At 37.4% G+C, this 15,278-nt stretch overlaps 1 protein-coding gene across 6 annotated transcripts in view; it reads right to left on the reverse strand.

Annotated features, from left to right (window-relative positions):
* The window catches only part of slc4a8 (solute carrier family 4 member 8), a 40,487-nt gene extending 26,174 nt beyond the window's left edge, over positions 1-14,313 (reverse strand). For all 6 annotated transcript variants that reach the window (XR_006371118.1, XR_006371117.1, XR_006371115.1 and 3 more), the window contains exon 1: positions 14,047-14,313. Coding sequence is in view for 2 of the 6 variants with exons in the window: in XM_044122117.1 (XP_043978052.1) it covers positions 14,047-14,091 (45 nt within the window). In the remaining 4 variants the exon portion in view is untranslated. The remainder of the gene's footprint in view (positions 1-14,046) is intronic.
* Between the last annotated feature and the right edge of the window lie 965 nt (positions 14,314-15,278).

Below are 15,278 nucleotides of genomic sequence, written 5' to 3' on the forward strand. Positions count from 1 at the left end.
AATGCAACATCCATACACATGCACTGAAATAAACTGGTTGTTTACACACTTCTTTTTCAATCTCTTCTCCTTTGTTGTAACATACAGTTTTATAACCAAGAGATAAGTCAGTTATCTACAACCTTCTGCACAATAATTGCTACACTAATTAAGATACAAACTCCTTCAGATCCACATATTAATCATGCAAAGATGCCACCATGTGCTGCAGTTAAAAGTTAGTAATGATTTTTTTTTCATTTAGAGGACCAAAACTGGCATAATAAAAAATAAAAGTATAAATATATATTTTGTTTCCCTTGTCCTCACACAAGAAATGTATATATTTTGTTATTCCTTCCATTTATACATGCGCTGTCATCAAAAAATTTATATTAATTTTTCTTTTCCTTACACGTGTATTTTCATCAAGAAATGTGCAAATATTCATTTTCATTTTCCCTAAACGTGCGTTTTTGTCAAGAAAAATCTATATTTTATTTTTGCCTTTTCCTTTTACGAGTGTCTCCTTTTTTTTAACTTTTCCTTGTGCATTGCAGCGTTGTCATCAAGAAAAGTTAAATGCAAATGAGGGGCGGTGTCGTCAAGCTTCAGCTTCTGGTGATTGGTTGGTAAGCATCACACAGGACCTGCCTGGAACAGCGATAGCTGGCAGTTTATCAGTGAGCTGCAGCTCTCAGCTCAGGAACATTATTAGAAAATAATTTAGTATTTTTCTTGTGGACCCTCGCTGCAGAATGTATGTTTCAGTTAGCGGCTCTCAAACTCAGAGGTTCACTGTCATAGTTTGTCGCTGACTCAACAAACATAAATCCACCAAAACCTTTTTGCTAACCATTAAGATGGGATAGCTGTAAATCCATGATTTCAATATGTTAGATTGAAATAATCAGATTTCAGTCTAACAGAGCATCTTTGGGATGAGGTGGAAAAGAAAATGTCTATCATAGGTGTGCATGCATTTTTCCCATACCTGTTCTTTTCTTTAGAATGCTCCTGGACAAGGCACTAAACTTTAAGTTGCCTAGTGACTGGTGTATGAGTACATGAATCTGTGTTTGTGAGTCTAGCTGTAGTGTAAAGTGTTTGAGTGACTAGAAAACATAAAGTTTTGTCTTTTTAAAAAATATATAATCGACATGAAAACATGAAAGGATATCCAGTGGTAAAGAATTTGCCTAGAAGTATAAATGAATTCCCAGAAGGAACAAACTGACTTTTTAGGGTCAAGACTTTGTTTTAAGATTTTGGAAAAGTGCTGAGTACTGTCTCTAAATATAACCATTTTTGTTTTTGCTTTTGAACATCACCCTTTATCATGAGGACATAACATTTTCAAATCTGGCTTCACGGTCCCCATAGCTCCATCTAATTCGCAGGCTTGTTCCATCTGGAGCTGCTTTCGTGCTTTTTTTCTCATTCACAAAGCACCATATAAGTGCATTGGGATTTCATTTTCTTTCCATGACTGAGCACTTCATTATCCCAAGAGAGTTCTGCCGTTTCAAGAATAAAGCTTCTTAATTAGAAAAGCATACTTTGGCCGAAGTCTGAATCTGATTTGGGGTTTTATGCAGAAGAGGAAAGTGTGGCAGCAGAAAAAGTGTGTATTTCCAACTCAGCACAATGTAATAAATTTGAATAAACTCTACTTCCACGTGATATTCATGCATCAGAATAACCGGCAGCAGTTAATGCTTAGGGGAAATGGCACCACACAAACACAAACACTCTTTCTCAATAGATTTAAAGTCTTTTTGAAAGTAGTGCATTAAAGTCTTAGTTACTTGAGCTTTCACATCCTTGTCAGGATCTGCGTTTTCTGTAATGTTTTGAATTTAGGTTTTGTCTGTTTTTAGTTATTACTGGGTATTCCTCCTATAGTTTTTGGTTCATGTTTCCTTAGGCCCGGGCTACAAGGCAGGATTAGTGATTCGTTTAGGTTAAACAGTGTTTGCAATAACTGCCAATGAGTCATTTGCATCATGGTGGAGGAATTTTGGTCCAGTCTAATCAGGAAAATGTCTTTATTTCAGCTCTATTGGAGGGTGTTTGAGCATGAACAACTTTCTCTTTCAATGTTTCCTGCAAGAGAGCAGTATTCATGGTTTCTTTTCTTTATGGCTAGTTGTCCAGGTTTTGAAGCAGAAAAGTAGTCCCAGACATTCACCATGTTTGACTGTCTGGATGATGCTCTTATTTTGAAATGCTGTTAGGTTTATGTATGATGAACCAAGATGCATCTTCCTGAAGTTTGTGCTGCCAGGACACAGAATATTTCCCTCAATCTGTAGCCTCAACATTATACTGCAGAGACGTTTTTATGCAAATTAGAGTCTTGCAGTAAATTGGTAGGCCATCGCTTCTGAGAAGGTTTTTCATTCTTCATTGTCTTCGTCATTTGTGAATAATAAAAGTGAAAAAATAAGTTTGCTTCAAACCTCCTAATTGTGATTGGCTCTTTTAATGAACTTTCACAATCCAGGGTCGGTGACCTACGGAGCCCTATAGGGAACATGGGGAATTTTTTTTTTCTTTTGCGTTCCCTCGCAAAACTTTTGCCATTTTCATGTGCAGTTCCCTCCCAAACTTACACAAACAGCATAAACACGCAGTGAATGAATCACTTTTGAATAAATTTTTTGCACCAAAGAGTTAATAATAAACATGTTTTCACTGAGGCTATTTAAAAGTGTAAATTTGAGATCAACATTTGTGAGTGCCTACAAAATAGACCAGCAAATATTGCAGTAAGCATATTGTGAGGGAATGCAAAAGAAAAATTGTCTCTATATCCCCTAGAAAGCTCAGCAATAACCAGGCGATGAAACCCAGCGTTGTTTTAAAAGTTAAACATGATTTTCAACACTGAGCATCTGTCCAACGGTTATCCATCTTGCCATGTCCATTTATAGAAAAGTGCACACGTTTATTCATACTTTTCTGCTGAATCATGTATTTACTTTAGTCATAATGTCACTGTCTCTTTTTCCATAGTGAAGGACCCGGGATCTAAATTTACATCATCTAGGAGTAATCTCAAATGGCTAAGTTGTAAAGTTATAAGACAAATTAAAGTAAATCGTAGCTTCATTTTCACTATTGAGCATTCAGCATCTCGGGTTGAGTGAACCATCTACAAAGCATAGCAGGCAATGAATTTATTAGCTCACTGCATTGATTCAGAAACCACATGATGGTTAGTCTGCCTCACGATGTTCTATGTTGCTTTTAGAAGATTTACGGCCCCTGGGATGATCTTGATTTATTATTAGAAAGACCGCAGCAACCGTCTGAAAAAATCTTCCTTATTTGAACTGTAAGTAGTTCTTTAAATGTTATGTGAGATGATGTACTTACCCATGTATCCATAACAACAGGTACTTTCAATATCCACCAAGTTATTGCCGAAATATACCGTCTATTAAACGAGTGCTCCCCGGATTAATGGACCTTACCAAGCTCTTGTTTCTATGTAAACATGACTCCATTAGTGCATTATTTCTGGATTTCACAATATATAGGCTACTAAAATGGACAGAGGAAATAACAAGTTCATGTCATCATCTAGGAGGAGGTTACTGGTTTCTCAGTCACAAGCTGGTTGCAAACCTGAGGTTAGCAGGTGTCAGTCGGTCAGTTATGGTAGATCTGAAATTTGGTTTGATGACCTCAATATGAGAAGCTACAGACTGATAAGAGGAACCAAAGAGCTCCGTTACGGTAAAGAAGCCATTTGTTTGTTAAAATTTTATGAAATCTATTTGTTCTTTTGATGTTTGTTATGAATGGCGATTAGTCACAAACAAACAGGGTAATTGGTCCAACGTTTAGAAACTACAGCGGCTGTAATGAGCCACAGCAAATGTAAACAAAGGTAAAATAACCGAACAGGTGATCAACTCAAAACCATTCGTAGCCTTTTAGTCTGTCTCTCTTTGTAGTTTAAGCACACTTGTTACCGTATCAACCGCACCAGAAGCGAGCAAAGATTACGTTAAAACATAACATTCACTCCGTTACGATATCAAGTTTCCAGGCTTGATATTTATTTCTGGATTATTAATCAGCGCTTCCCTGAACACAGCGATGGTTGATTGACCAGCTGTACTTTGTGCTAGAGTGGCTAACACGAGTAACAGTTTAGTCCAAAGCCTTTTCTGCTAAAATAAAATCTTTAGTGTGTGTCAGATACAGTACACGTTGCATATTGATCTGTTTAGCTAACGTTAGACTGTGTAGCAGACAGGCTTCAAGGTGTAGAAGTTGTATCAGAACTGCTATTATGCGGTACTTAGCTAACGAAAAGCTCGTGTTTGTGAGACTGCCACCCACGTGACCACGTAGAATGAGCATCAGCCAATGAAAAGCGGCCCCTCTGGTAAGGTCCATTACACTCTGCAGCTGCAGCTGCGAAGTTACCGTATTAACCCGATACTTGCTGGAAAGTGCAACGTCTCCCCTTTCAGAAACCGTTGGAATTTTTCCACTTAGCGCTACGTGTGGCGGAATTACGGTACTGCAAATTTAGATGTGTCGCCGGCGACACGTCCGGTCTAGAAGGGTTATTAGCACAGCAGTCATCAGCATAACTGTAAAATTAACTTTCAGATACCCATCAAAAATGGCAAAAAGGAAGGTGGACACTGAGAACCGGGGGTTTCAAACAAGGCTTAGAGTTTATATTTAGAGGTTTTACTCAGTTCAAGTTTAAAAGTTAAAGTTTAATATTTGTTTTCACTGCATATTACTTCTCCTTGATGAAAGTGTTGTTTTTGATTAATAGAGTTTTGCACTTTATTTTATTGTATTTCAATCCAATTATATTTTAAAAATATTTCAGTTGTGTCTGTTGAAAATTAAAGATTACTGACAGAGCCATAAGAAAATATTGCTTTATTTATCTGATCATATTGGAATATATTTGTTAGGTTTTCAGTAGGTTCAATTAGGTTCACTAGACTATATGCGTCATTTAAAAAAATGTCAATGAACATTCGATCAGTCCGGCCCTCGGCTTGTAGCTAAATTTTTTATTTGGCCCTCCGTCCATTTGACTTTGACACCCCTGAGTTAGGCCTTTAACCGCCATTTTACCATGAGGTCACTTTCTTCATAGCTCAACCTTTTTGAACTCACCATAATTAATTTAGAAAGGAACACATCTGTCACTCAAGTGTCACAGTATAATAAATCTTTGATAACAGAATTGTGACAAGTCTTGCAATAATAAATTTTTCTTTACATTTTACCTACATAAACAACAAGTTACCTTTACTTCAAAATCAGTAAAAGCATCACATTCTGATTTCGAGCAGTTTTACCAACCAGTCAAATCTCTCTGTACTCTGAAATTGTAGTCCCTGGTGTTGTCAGTATCTGCAGCTGTGCTGGTGAACCTGGGCTCCTGCGTATTGTTTTTCAACTCAAGCTTGAGGCATCAGAATTAGAGCTTTACCAAGTTACACTGATGCTCTGCAGGAGGGAGCAGATAAAAAAAGCAACTCTAAAAGCTTTCTGTCCCAGAATGGGTGGCAGAGTATCACATCTGATCAATTTGGATCGATTTGATCTAAATAATGGGAAGAAAGAAATGGAGTAGGCAGAAGGCTAAAACTCTGTGTAACTATTAGGTAATGGAAAAGAAAACAAGGCAGTGATAAATGTAATTTATTATCCCATTATCTAATTGTGTGGGCCATATATCCATTCATCCGTCATTGTCCAGTTGGTTTTGTACTGACAAACTAAAAATAGTTAATAAAGGAGAGGACTTTGGTCACTTTAAAGTAAATAAGTGTGGAATTTTAAAATGATAAATAGGAGCGCTGCTGGATGTTGCATTTTTTTTCACATATTAGTTATGACCTGCAGTTATACGGGTCACAGTTCAGTAACACCTTCTTAGCGACATGTTCATGCAAGTGAACATTTTATTAGCAGGTTAATGGTTCCCTGTCATTCACATCTTACTTTCCCTTACACATGAAGTATTTTAGCTAAGCTCATGACGCACTTCTAAGGTTTTGTTTGTCTCTGCTGCTGAACACACCTGTGACCCTCAAAGCATGAACACTCAGGGAAAATAATCTGTGTGTCGACACCAGATTCTATCACCTGGCAACCGTCCTTTTTGTCTTCCCTCCTGTCCTTAGCCGGGTATCAGCAGCAGCCTTTGGATGTGGTTTATGACTCATGCAGATTAGCGCCTCCGTGCCACAGAACTCACACAGAGCTGGACCCAAAATGGCTGCATGCCCTTGAGGTTCTGCCCTTTATGGGCATAATGGAGCCAACAGGGGCACCAACACACAGGGGACGCCTTGTTACTAGAGAACATCGTGTGATACAGGGAGGAACTGAAGACAAACTGTGATGTGGATTCAAAGAGTTTAAACTTAGGAAAACTGTATTCTCAATAAAGGCATCCTGGTCCATCTATTTTTACCAGGACATCACATGCTGATTTTAATACTTAATTGTTATTTGAAGATTATGTAACTTGCCTTACATAATCTGGGAATATGTAAGATTATGCTTTAATTAAGCTTTAATTTAGCTTGAATTTAGCTAAATTAAACAAACATTTGAACAATTGTAAGAAAGTTATGAAAGAAACTAGTTTCAAAAAAACACTTAAAGGTGATTGATGCTTTTTCCGTTCATTCATGTTTTTCACATATGCTGGAATTTGGAGGATTGATCATAAACATTTCAGTATTAATACAAACATATATTACCTTTAAATTTGACTGTCTTCAATTGCATATTCACAACTGAGTTGATTGTTTGTGGTCTAATTTACTATGCCTTAAAATGGTTGTTAGGAACAAAAGCTTTCATGTATCTGATTGGGATTTTTATGCAACAGCCCATCAAAAAGTGGGACATAGTTTTAACGTAAAAGGAAAATGCTACATGATTTTCATGTTACAGTAGAATATCTGAAATGTGTGGTGTGCAACAAAACAAAGAACTAGTGGCTTTCAGGAGGGCACCTCCGCTTCAGCTTTCTAATTAAAACAACAAAATAAAACCACATAAAGTTTCAATAGAAACATGGTAGTTTGTGGTTGCAACATAATTAAACGTGAGTAAATAACTAACCTTTCTGTTAGCTGTATCCTAACATCTTTCTTTTTGTAGGATGCATCTTTGGGCCCACAGCACCGACTACTAGGATGGCTTTAGACTGTCTCATGTCAAGTCTCAGCATGCGAGAGCCAAGAATAGAGCAATGCCATCAATCACCAAGAGATTCAAGATCTACAGTGTTTTCCAGTAAAGCACAACCCCCTAAAAATATGCTGGATTCCCAGAATGGTAATGAAAAGTAAAGTTACACAAGTGTCCTATTTTTGATACTGAAAAATCTCCCATTCATGCAGAAAAGACATGCATAACATTCACACAGGGGTTTTGACAGAAGAACTAAAGAACGGATACGCAGTAAGAAAAAGAGGAGCATTTGTTGCATAATTCAGAAACATTCTCCCTTGTGAGTTTATGTTTTATTGTAAAAATATTTTCTTGTCAATTTCCTTCCTTCAGCCTCACTTCCTGGAATTTTGTATTTGCTGGAAAAACAATATTGTCAACAATGCAAACGGAGAGTCCGGCTGCATTAAAGTGAAACACATTCAACTGGTTGAGCAACAACGATTTGCATCCCTGTGTCCCGACTAAGTGGGGCAATCGATGTGTTGCATCAAAACGTCCTCACACTCTATATGAGAGGAACCCAGCTGCAGACAACACTTTTACACTGAATAATTATTTCTGCTATATCTATTTGCAATGTCAAACAGCGGGTAAGAAGCACTGAAATTAATATTTGTTATCCAGGTGTTGTGACATTACCTGTCTTCCCTCACACTGCAGGAATACTGACACATGTTGTTACCCCAACCATGAAAAAACAAAAACTTTAAAGTTCCAATTATTTAGCTATTTGAATCAAAGTTGTTTTTGCTGTTATTCCATTCACTTTTTCTGATACACAAGATAAGTCATGATGCAACCACCACCGTGCTTTACAGTTTGATAGGAGTTCCCTCAGCACAGTTCTTGTCATTGCTTGTCATTTGCAAATCTTGAAATATGCTAGAATATTTATTTTCCCTCCAAACTCATTTCACTTACTAGCTATTTTTCTGTTAAGTCCAAAATTATTCATACCAACTCATACATTACTATTTTATCGTACTATAGTACTTATATCGAAGTACTAAAGAAAAAAATTAATGAGCTGGTCAGAACTTAAAAATTATCACTATTTCTACTTCACTATTGGCTCTGCTCAGTGCCTCACTAAATTATATTTTCACAATAAATATTATAAAAAATAGTACATTACATTTTTATCTGCTGGCAACATAGCAAATAAAATTTGGGGTAAATCTTAAAAGAAAGCTACACTATGAGAAATAATGAATATATCCATAATTATGTGTCACTGTTTCAACTAAGATATTCTTTCAAATGTATGTGAAAGGAATAAAGTAGAAAATAATCAAGAAATGGAGAAGAATTTAAAAAGTCCACCTCATTAATAAACCCTCAGATGGGCATATCTTCAAAATAATATTTCTTCTTTGGTCAAGCTTTTAAAATATTAAATGTTCATATTTTGCCCCCAAAAAATCTGTGTAATATTTCTTGAAAGGAAATCCAGTTTCTAATAAATTTTGGTACCCTAAGAAGAGGCAGCATCACTCTGGAAAAACACAAGGATTGTGTGATCTACTTGAAGGGTAGCTGACCCAAAATAGGACAACTCTGGGTGGAGGCGTTCAGAAGAAGCTGATTTCAAATAGCTGCACAACAGGATTTGCACACAAAGTTAATTCACAGTAATAATAGTTTAATACCGTGGTATTTTGCAGGATTATTTAGATGTTGCAATAGAATATTTTTGGTAAATTTTAGATCTGAAATTTGGTGACCTAATGGGTCTGATAGTTACTTTATTTTTTATAGAGGTGCTAAAAACTATTCAACCTTTTTTTCTCAGACTAAACCTGTTTTAGTTCATTTAGGAAGCAGAAAGCAACATATTTGAAATGTTGGCTTAAATACAACCACAGGCTCTAATGAATTAAAATGCTGTGAACTCATTTAACAGAAGCTAAACCCAGTCCCAGGTTTTGCTATCATTGTTTGAAGATGTTACCACCTCATCTATAAATGGGGCAGAAATCATTTTTAAAGCAAAAATGCAACCACTATTTCATATTGTGTCACTCTACAGTACCCCAGTTTCACCAGCTAATCTCCAGCAAACGCCTCCCTGTTTCCCTTCTCAAAGCCAAACCAGTTACTTCCTCCATCCCTGAAGCTTCCTAAGCTGACAGCAGGAACACAGATCCTGACTCTAACAACTGGGCCTGTCACTTCCTGAATAGAGTTTGGCGTCTGAGATCCAAGACTGGCACTTCGTAACCTGTCCTCAGGCAGCTGCTGCCCCCCTCGCAGCGCTGCAGTGTTTCCAACTCACTGCTAGAGACACACGAGACATATCTTCACTCAGTGGAGCGCTGAGCATGAATGGGTGAAAATAAGAGGTAATGGTATAAGCGAAGACAGGAGAGAAGAAGGCTGGAGAAGATGGAAGGAGAAGGGCGGCTGTTTTGACTGCTTCAGCCCACGGGCAGCATGAGTCACCTCATGCTGCTCCACACATACAAGTCTGCCTCTAATTGTTTTCTTTCTACAAATATTAGCAGGATTTATGGGTGGGAAACAGCAACATTCTTCACAATTAGAACTGCTGAGCTGTTAATCAAATTATGAAAATCAGAAACAACAAACCCAGTGTCAAAGGTGGTCAACGGTGGTCCTTACACAGACTGTTTGATCATCACAGCACCAAGAAAGTCAGGAAAACAAGAAAAATAAAAGGAAAACTGAACTTCAAAAAAGAGTCATTGATGCTTGTCAGGACAGAAATGGTTACAAAACCATCTTTCTTATTTATAGAGCGATTCTGTACAAATGGAGGAAACTCGAGGTCATTGTTGCCCTCAGCATGTGAGCTCCTATAACAAAGATCACTTCAAGATCAAAGATTTTATTGTGGGAAGCCTGAAAGAACTCAGTGTAACTTTTACATAACTGCGTCACATTGCCTAATGTTAATATTTGCAAGTTCACCAGTGGAAAACGGAAACAAAGGTGCGCATGACAAAGCAAGGGAATGTTTTTTATCATGCGCCCCAGACAGATTTCTGCAGTATTTTAAGTTTGAAATGGATCACATGGACAAGGCAGGATGCTGCTTTATTAAACACTTTGTGATAAGACCAAAATAGAACATTCTTTGGTTGAAATTTGATTTATTTATTTATTTATTTATTTATTTATTTATTTATTTATTTATTTATTTATTTATTTATTTATTTATTTATTTATTTATTTATTTATTTATTTATTTATTTATTTTCATTAATTCTTAAGGGAGGGAAAACACCACATTCCAACTCAGGAGCCACATGCCATCTATTAACATCAGGCTGATGCCTCGGTCATGTAATACTCCATCTGCTCCAGGATATATTATCATCATGAATGTATAACAGGTGGAACTGGCCTAACATGATGCCAAGCAACATTATTGGTGCTGCTGTGCATGTTAATATGTCAGATCTGGTCTTTTATCTACAAGGTAATGTGTAGATAAAAGTCAATGTCACTTCTAATTTGCCAAACTGGACTAATTTGACAAAAAAAAAAAAAAACATTTCATATAAGTGACATCTCCAAAATATAAGAGACATGCGATCTTTTTGACATCTTTCAAATATGTCAAAGTTTCTTTGAATAAGTGTGAAATTATTCTTTCTGAAAAGGATAATTTCCTTGTTAGAAAAGGAAAATTAGACAATATGTATAGAGCAACAAATTGTTTCTAGAAAGCATAATATATTTTTTATGCACAGTATATTTTTAATATAGCACTATAATGTTACCAAAATTCTAACTTTGGTGGACTGACATGTCCCTCCTGATGCCTCCAATCTGGCAAATGCAGTGATCCTACTGAACTGGGCTCTGCTCTGGACAGAAAGAACCAAAAAACTTGAGAAGAGACTTTTCCCAAGTGACTTAGACCCAGACCTAAGTTTGCATCGTAGCTTTGCTACATTTGCCTAATTTTGTGTAAACGTCCTGCAGGATTTCTGTTTCGTATTTCCTTTATGTCTTGAACGTGAATTCTGTTTGACTTTGTTACTTAATTGAAGAATAATCCCTTCATATTAAGACCAGTTCTTAATCCACAAAGTTGAGCCTGTTTTGACATTTTTCCCTCGATATAAAACCTCCCTTTAATCTGTCGTTGTAAAATAGAAAAACTGGAAGGGAAAACCTTCTATTTTAAAGAAAACTGTTCAGGAATTGCAAGAAGCATTTAGTTTAGGAAGAGGAAGTTAGTGAAGGTTTATAAAGTAGCTGTAAACTCATATGTAATGTTAAGTCATTTTCCTCTTTTGTTAACCAACAAAATATTTTATTTTCTACTTTTTATGGTAAACCTTAAGTTACCATAACTTAAGGTTACAAAATAGCAACAAACATAGCTATTTGTTGCTATGTAACAAATAGCAATCATCAAATTTTAAACAGTATAAAGTTGTACATTTTCAATGCTGTACAGCCTTATTTTTGCCTTCAGTTATGCCACATAACTACATTCTTTTATGAAGGGATATACTGAATACTACTTGCACACCAATGTGTGCAGCTGTATTCTCCAGAGTTCACATTCAGTCAGACTTGCTTATGGGTCACTCGAGCTAAATGGAAACTATGCCAATAAACTGATTAAAACCAAAGTGCGGGATACGTGCCAAGTAACAACTGTAAATGCAGTAGAACAGAGAAATGTAACAGCAAACACACGTGGTATGTTAACGGTGCACAAGATATTTTATTAAAAAGTCCATATTTTTGGTCTCTGATATTAAATCACTCAGCTTTTCTTGGTTTAAGTCAATTAGAATCAACAAAAAGAATTATCTCAAAATGTCAAAATGCTAGAAATTTGGGAAAACAATCTAATCTAATTCATCTGCATCTAATTCAGAGGTTTACATACTCCCATTTTTTTTTTGTAGAATTGCATTTGAACTCTATTACTTGGGTCAGAGGATTTGGATATGTTCCCACAGGCTTTGCACGGATAGTTTGCTGAAAATTTGACTCCTTCCTTCTCACAAAGCTGCTGCAACAGAGTCAAGTTTGTAAGCAGCCTTCCTCGCACACACCTTTTCAGCTCAGCCCAGAAAATTCTAGTTTGTGACCCAAGATATTTATTTCCTTGTGCTTAGGCAAATTTTCAACTAATTTAGTGGTTTGCATCAAGTCATTGCCCGGTTAGAAGACTCAGTTTTGCTCAAGATGTCTTCAAATGTTCCCTCAATATCTCTGCACAATGCTCTTTCTTTGAAAACTGCAGCTACAGTTGCACATAAATATTCCAGTATGTCAACACTTTTTAAAATATTCACCACCAACAACTGTGCCGCATTTAAAGTAACTTAGATTGCCATTCTTTTCGTTTTGGTGCACAGTTTGAACTTCGGAAAATAATCTTTTGCCACGGATGCTAAAGTTAAATCCAGTATCAAATTTGAGACTTGATTAAATGTATCTAATACATTTGACTTTGATGCAAGTCATAGAGTTTAAAAAAGGCAACTATTTAAAGTTAAGGAAATATACTGTATGTAAACTTCTGGATTATAAATGTTTTTGAAAAAATCTTTGATTTTTTTTTTAAAGTTATTTCTCTGGTTATACTGGCATTTAGCAAATAGAAATCATTTTGTCCTAAAGCAGGAAAAGTTTAGTTTTAATTCACGTCTCATGTTTACAACAACTGTATATGCAACGGAGTTCACTGATGCATCTATTTTTTTCTTTTGCCTTAACATCTTTTTTTTGTGCTATCATCTGACAAAAATTGGTTGATCTGACATCTTTTTCAGGACCGGTTTGTCACCTGGGTATGCAATTGGTTATGGCTGTAGTAAGTAGACATTACAGCATGTTTCAGGTGAAAAGAGGTGCCAGAAATGCAGACTGTACAGTCCAGGTGTTTCAAATAAGCAGCCTTACACACATAACAATAAGGTTACATAACTTGCTTCAAGGTGACGCTCAAAGGCTATTTCTCCCCCTGGTCTGAAAGCCGTCTATTGATATCTGAGACTCTCCAGCTCAGTTCTGGTTCTTCTCCATCTGTTTCCTGCAGGCAGACAGGATGTTAGTCTAACACACCATGATAACATGACTGTTGAGGTATAGCCTGCAACAAGTCCATTAAACTATTACGCAGCAGGGTGAAGTGGAAGGGGACCTAGCAGGGCACTGGATGTCCCCGCTTCCCCAGTTTAAGTCACACTGTCTGTCATGCTCTCACTGAAAGTAGAGAGAGCTCCTTATGAAACACGGTGAAGGAATGGCGTCAAGGTCGTTTGGGGGTAAACACATCTCCCAAACAAAAAAAGAGAGAGAGGGATAGAGGGAGAGAGATAGAGAAAATGCATAAATAAAAAGCCCAAATCCTATTCTCCTTCCTCACAACACGCGACTCCAGGGGACGAGCAGTTGAGTTTTATTAATGCACAGAGTGTGTGCTCAGCGGACGTCCTTCTATCCCTAATCAATAACTCTCTGCGCTCTCCCAGTAATGTGGCCATGACGTCTCCACCCAGAGGATACGCGTTAATTTATGCCTGAGCGGTGGTTTCAGCCGCTGAGGTCCGCCTGTGCAATGCAACGTGACGCGATCGCAGAACTGATACACGTGCTGGCACCTCGCAAAAACAACATCAACAATCCCCATTCTGTCATGAGCGAGACACAATTCAACACATCACAGTCCTCAGTAACCTGCGGAGCGTCTGTAAGTTAATGCAGAGGAAAATAGTTAAGACAATGTGAGAACTCTCCATTTCTGAGTTTGTTTCCGCTCAGATCAGTTTCAGTTGTTGGACGATGCACCTGCTCGCTGCGCTGCACTTTATGAATCAAAATCCTTTTTACCTGGTAACACAGTAAACTCTGCGGGTCGTTCCCGGACACGCTCATGGCTCCTGCTCACACTGCCGGCGTTCACTGAGTGGAAAGGTGACACTTTCACAGAGTCAGACCGCCGTCCGCCGCCGTCTTACAGGACGACCAGAAGGAGCGGTCACGGGCTTTATGCGACCGCCGCTTTTGTCATCCCACACATGTTGACAAATGACATCTCTTTCTACATGACGAGGGAAATTATTATTTTCTCTCTCTCTGTTAAGTGATGATCTCCGAGCCGCGCCTCCAGCTCCCCTCCCCTCCTGTCCTGCCCGACAGAGCAGGATGCAGACAGCATCACTGCGCCCTGAGCCAATCAGAGCGCTGAGACACTGCTGCTAACCAGTAAAGCCAATAAGTCCATACAGCAGCTTCATCGTACACAGTGTTCACTTTAAAAGCTTCAGCGTTTCCGCTGCTGGATGCAGTTACCACTGTGAGTAATTTTCAGGAGCCACAGGGAAAAAAAAAAAAAAAACACTTTGCGTTCAGCAAAAGACTGTTCCATTCACACAATCACCAAAATAAACACACATTGAAACTATAATCAAACTGTAGCAATAAAAAAACGTTTTAATGAATATACCGTGCACAAAGGTGAGAACAATATTTTCTCCTTTTAAGGTTTCCTTTTTTATTATTTTCAAATGTTCGGGATTACTACAACTCAATACTGATAAAGAAAACTTAAGTAAATACCAACTGCTTTCAAATTATTGGTTTGAAAACCAATAACCTTAACTTGTGCAGAAATTAAATTGCCTCCTAAACCTAATAACTTAGAAAGAAAGGCATTTATATCCATGAATCTGGAATCGATTGTCACAAGTGAACTGCAAGGAGAGTTATCCAGATAAGGAGAAAACACTGAACACCATTAAGCCTTCCTAAGAGTTGCCCATTTACCAAGTCCAGAACTACATTGATGACTCATCACAGTTAAGCTCTGTGTTTATAATTTCAGGAATCTGGGATAAAATGTTATCTAAGGTAAGGTCCCATGGTCAAAACCACTTCAGATCAAAAAGAGAACAAAGGCCCTGCATACAGCCAAAAGGTCTCAATGATCTCAAAGACTTTTGGAAAAAGATTCTGTGGTCAAGGGGGAAAAAAACCTGACATTTTTTGTAAGGTTTGTGCCCTGATAAGATATGGAGAATTACACAACTCATAACACAAATACGACATCATTACAAAATTCA

Source organism: Gambusia affinis, linkage group LG07 (assembly GCF_019740435.1).
Source record: "Gambusia affinis linkage group LG07, SWU_Gaff_1.0, whole genome shotgun sequence".
NCBI classification, from domain to species: domain Eukaryota; kingdom Metazoa; phylum Chordata; class Actinopteri; order Cyprinodontiformes; family Poeciliidae; genus Gambusia; species Gambusia affinis.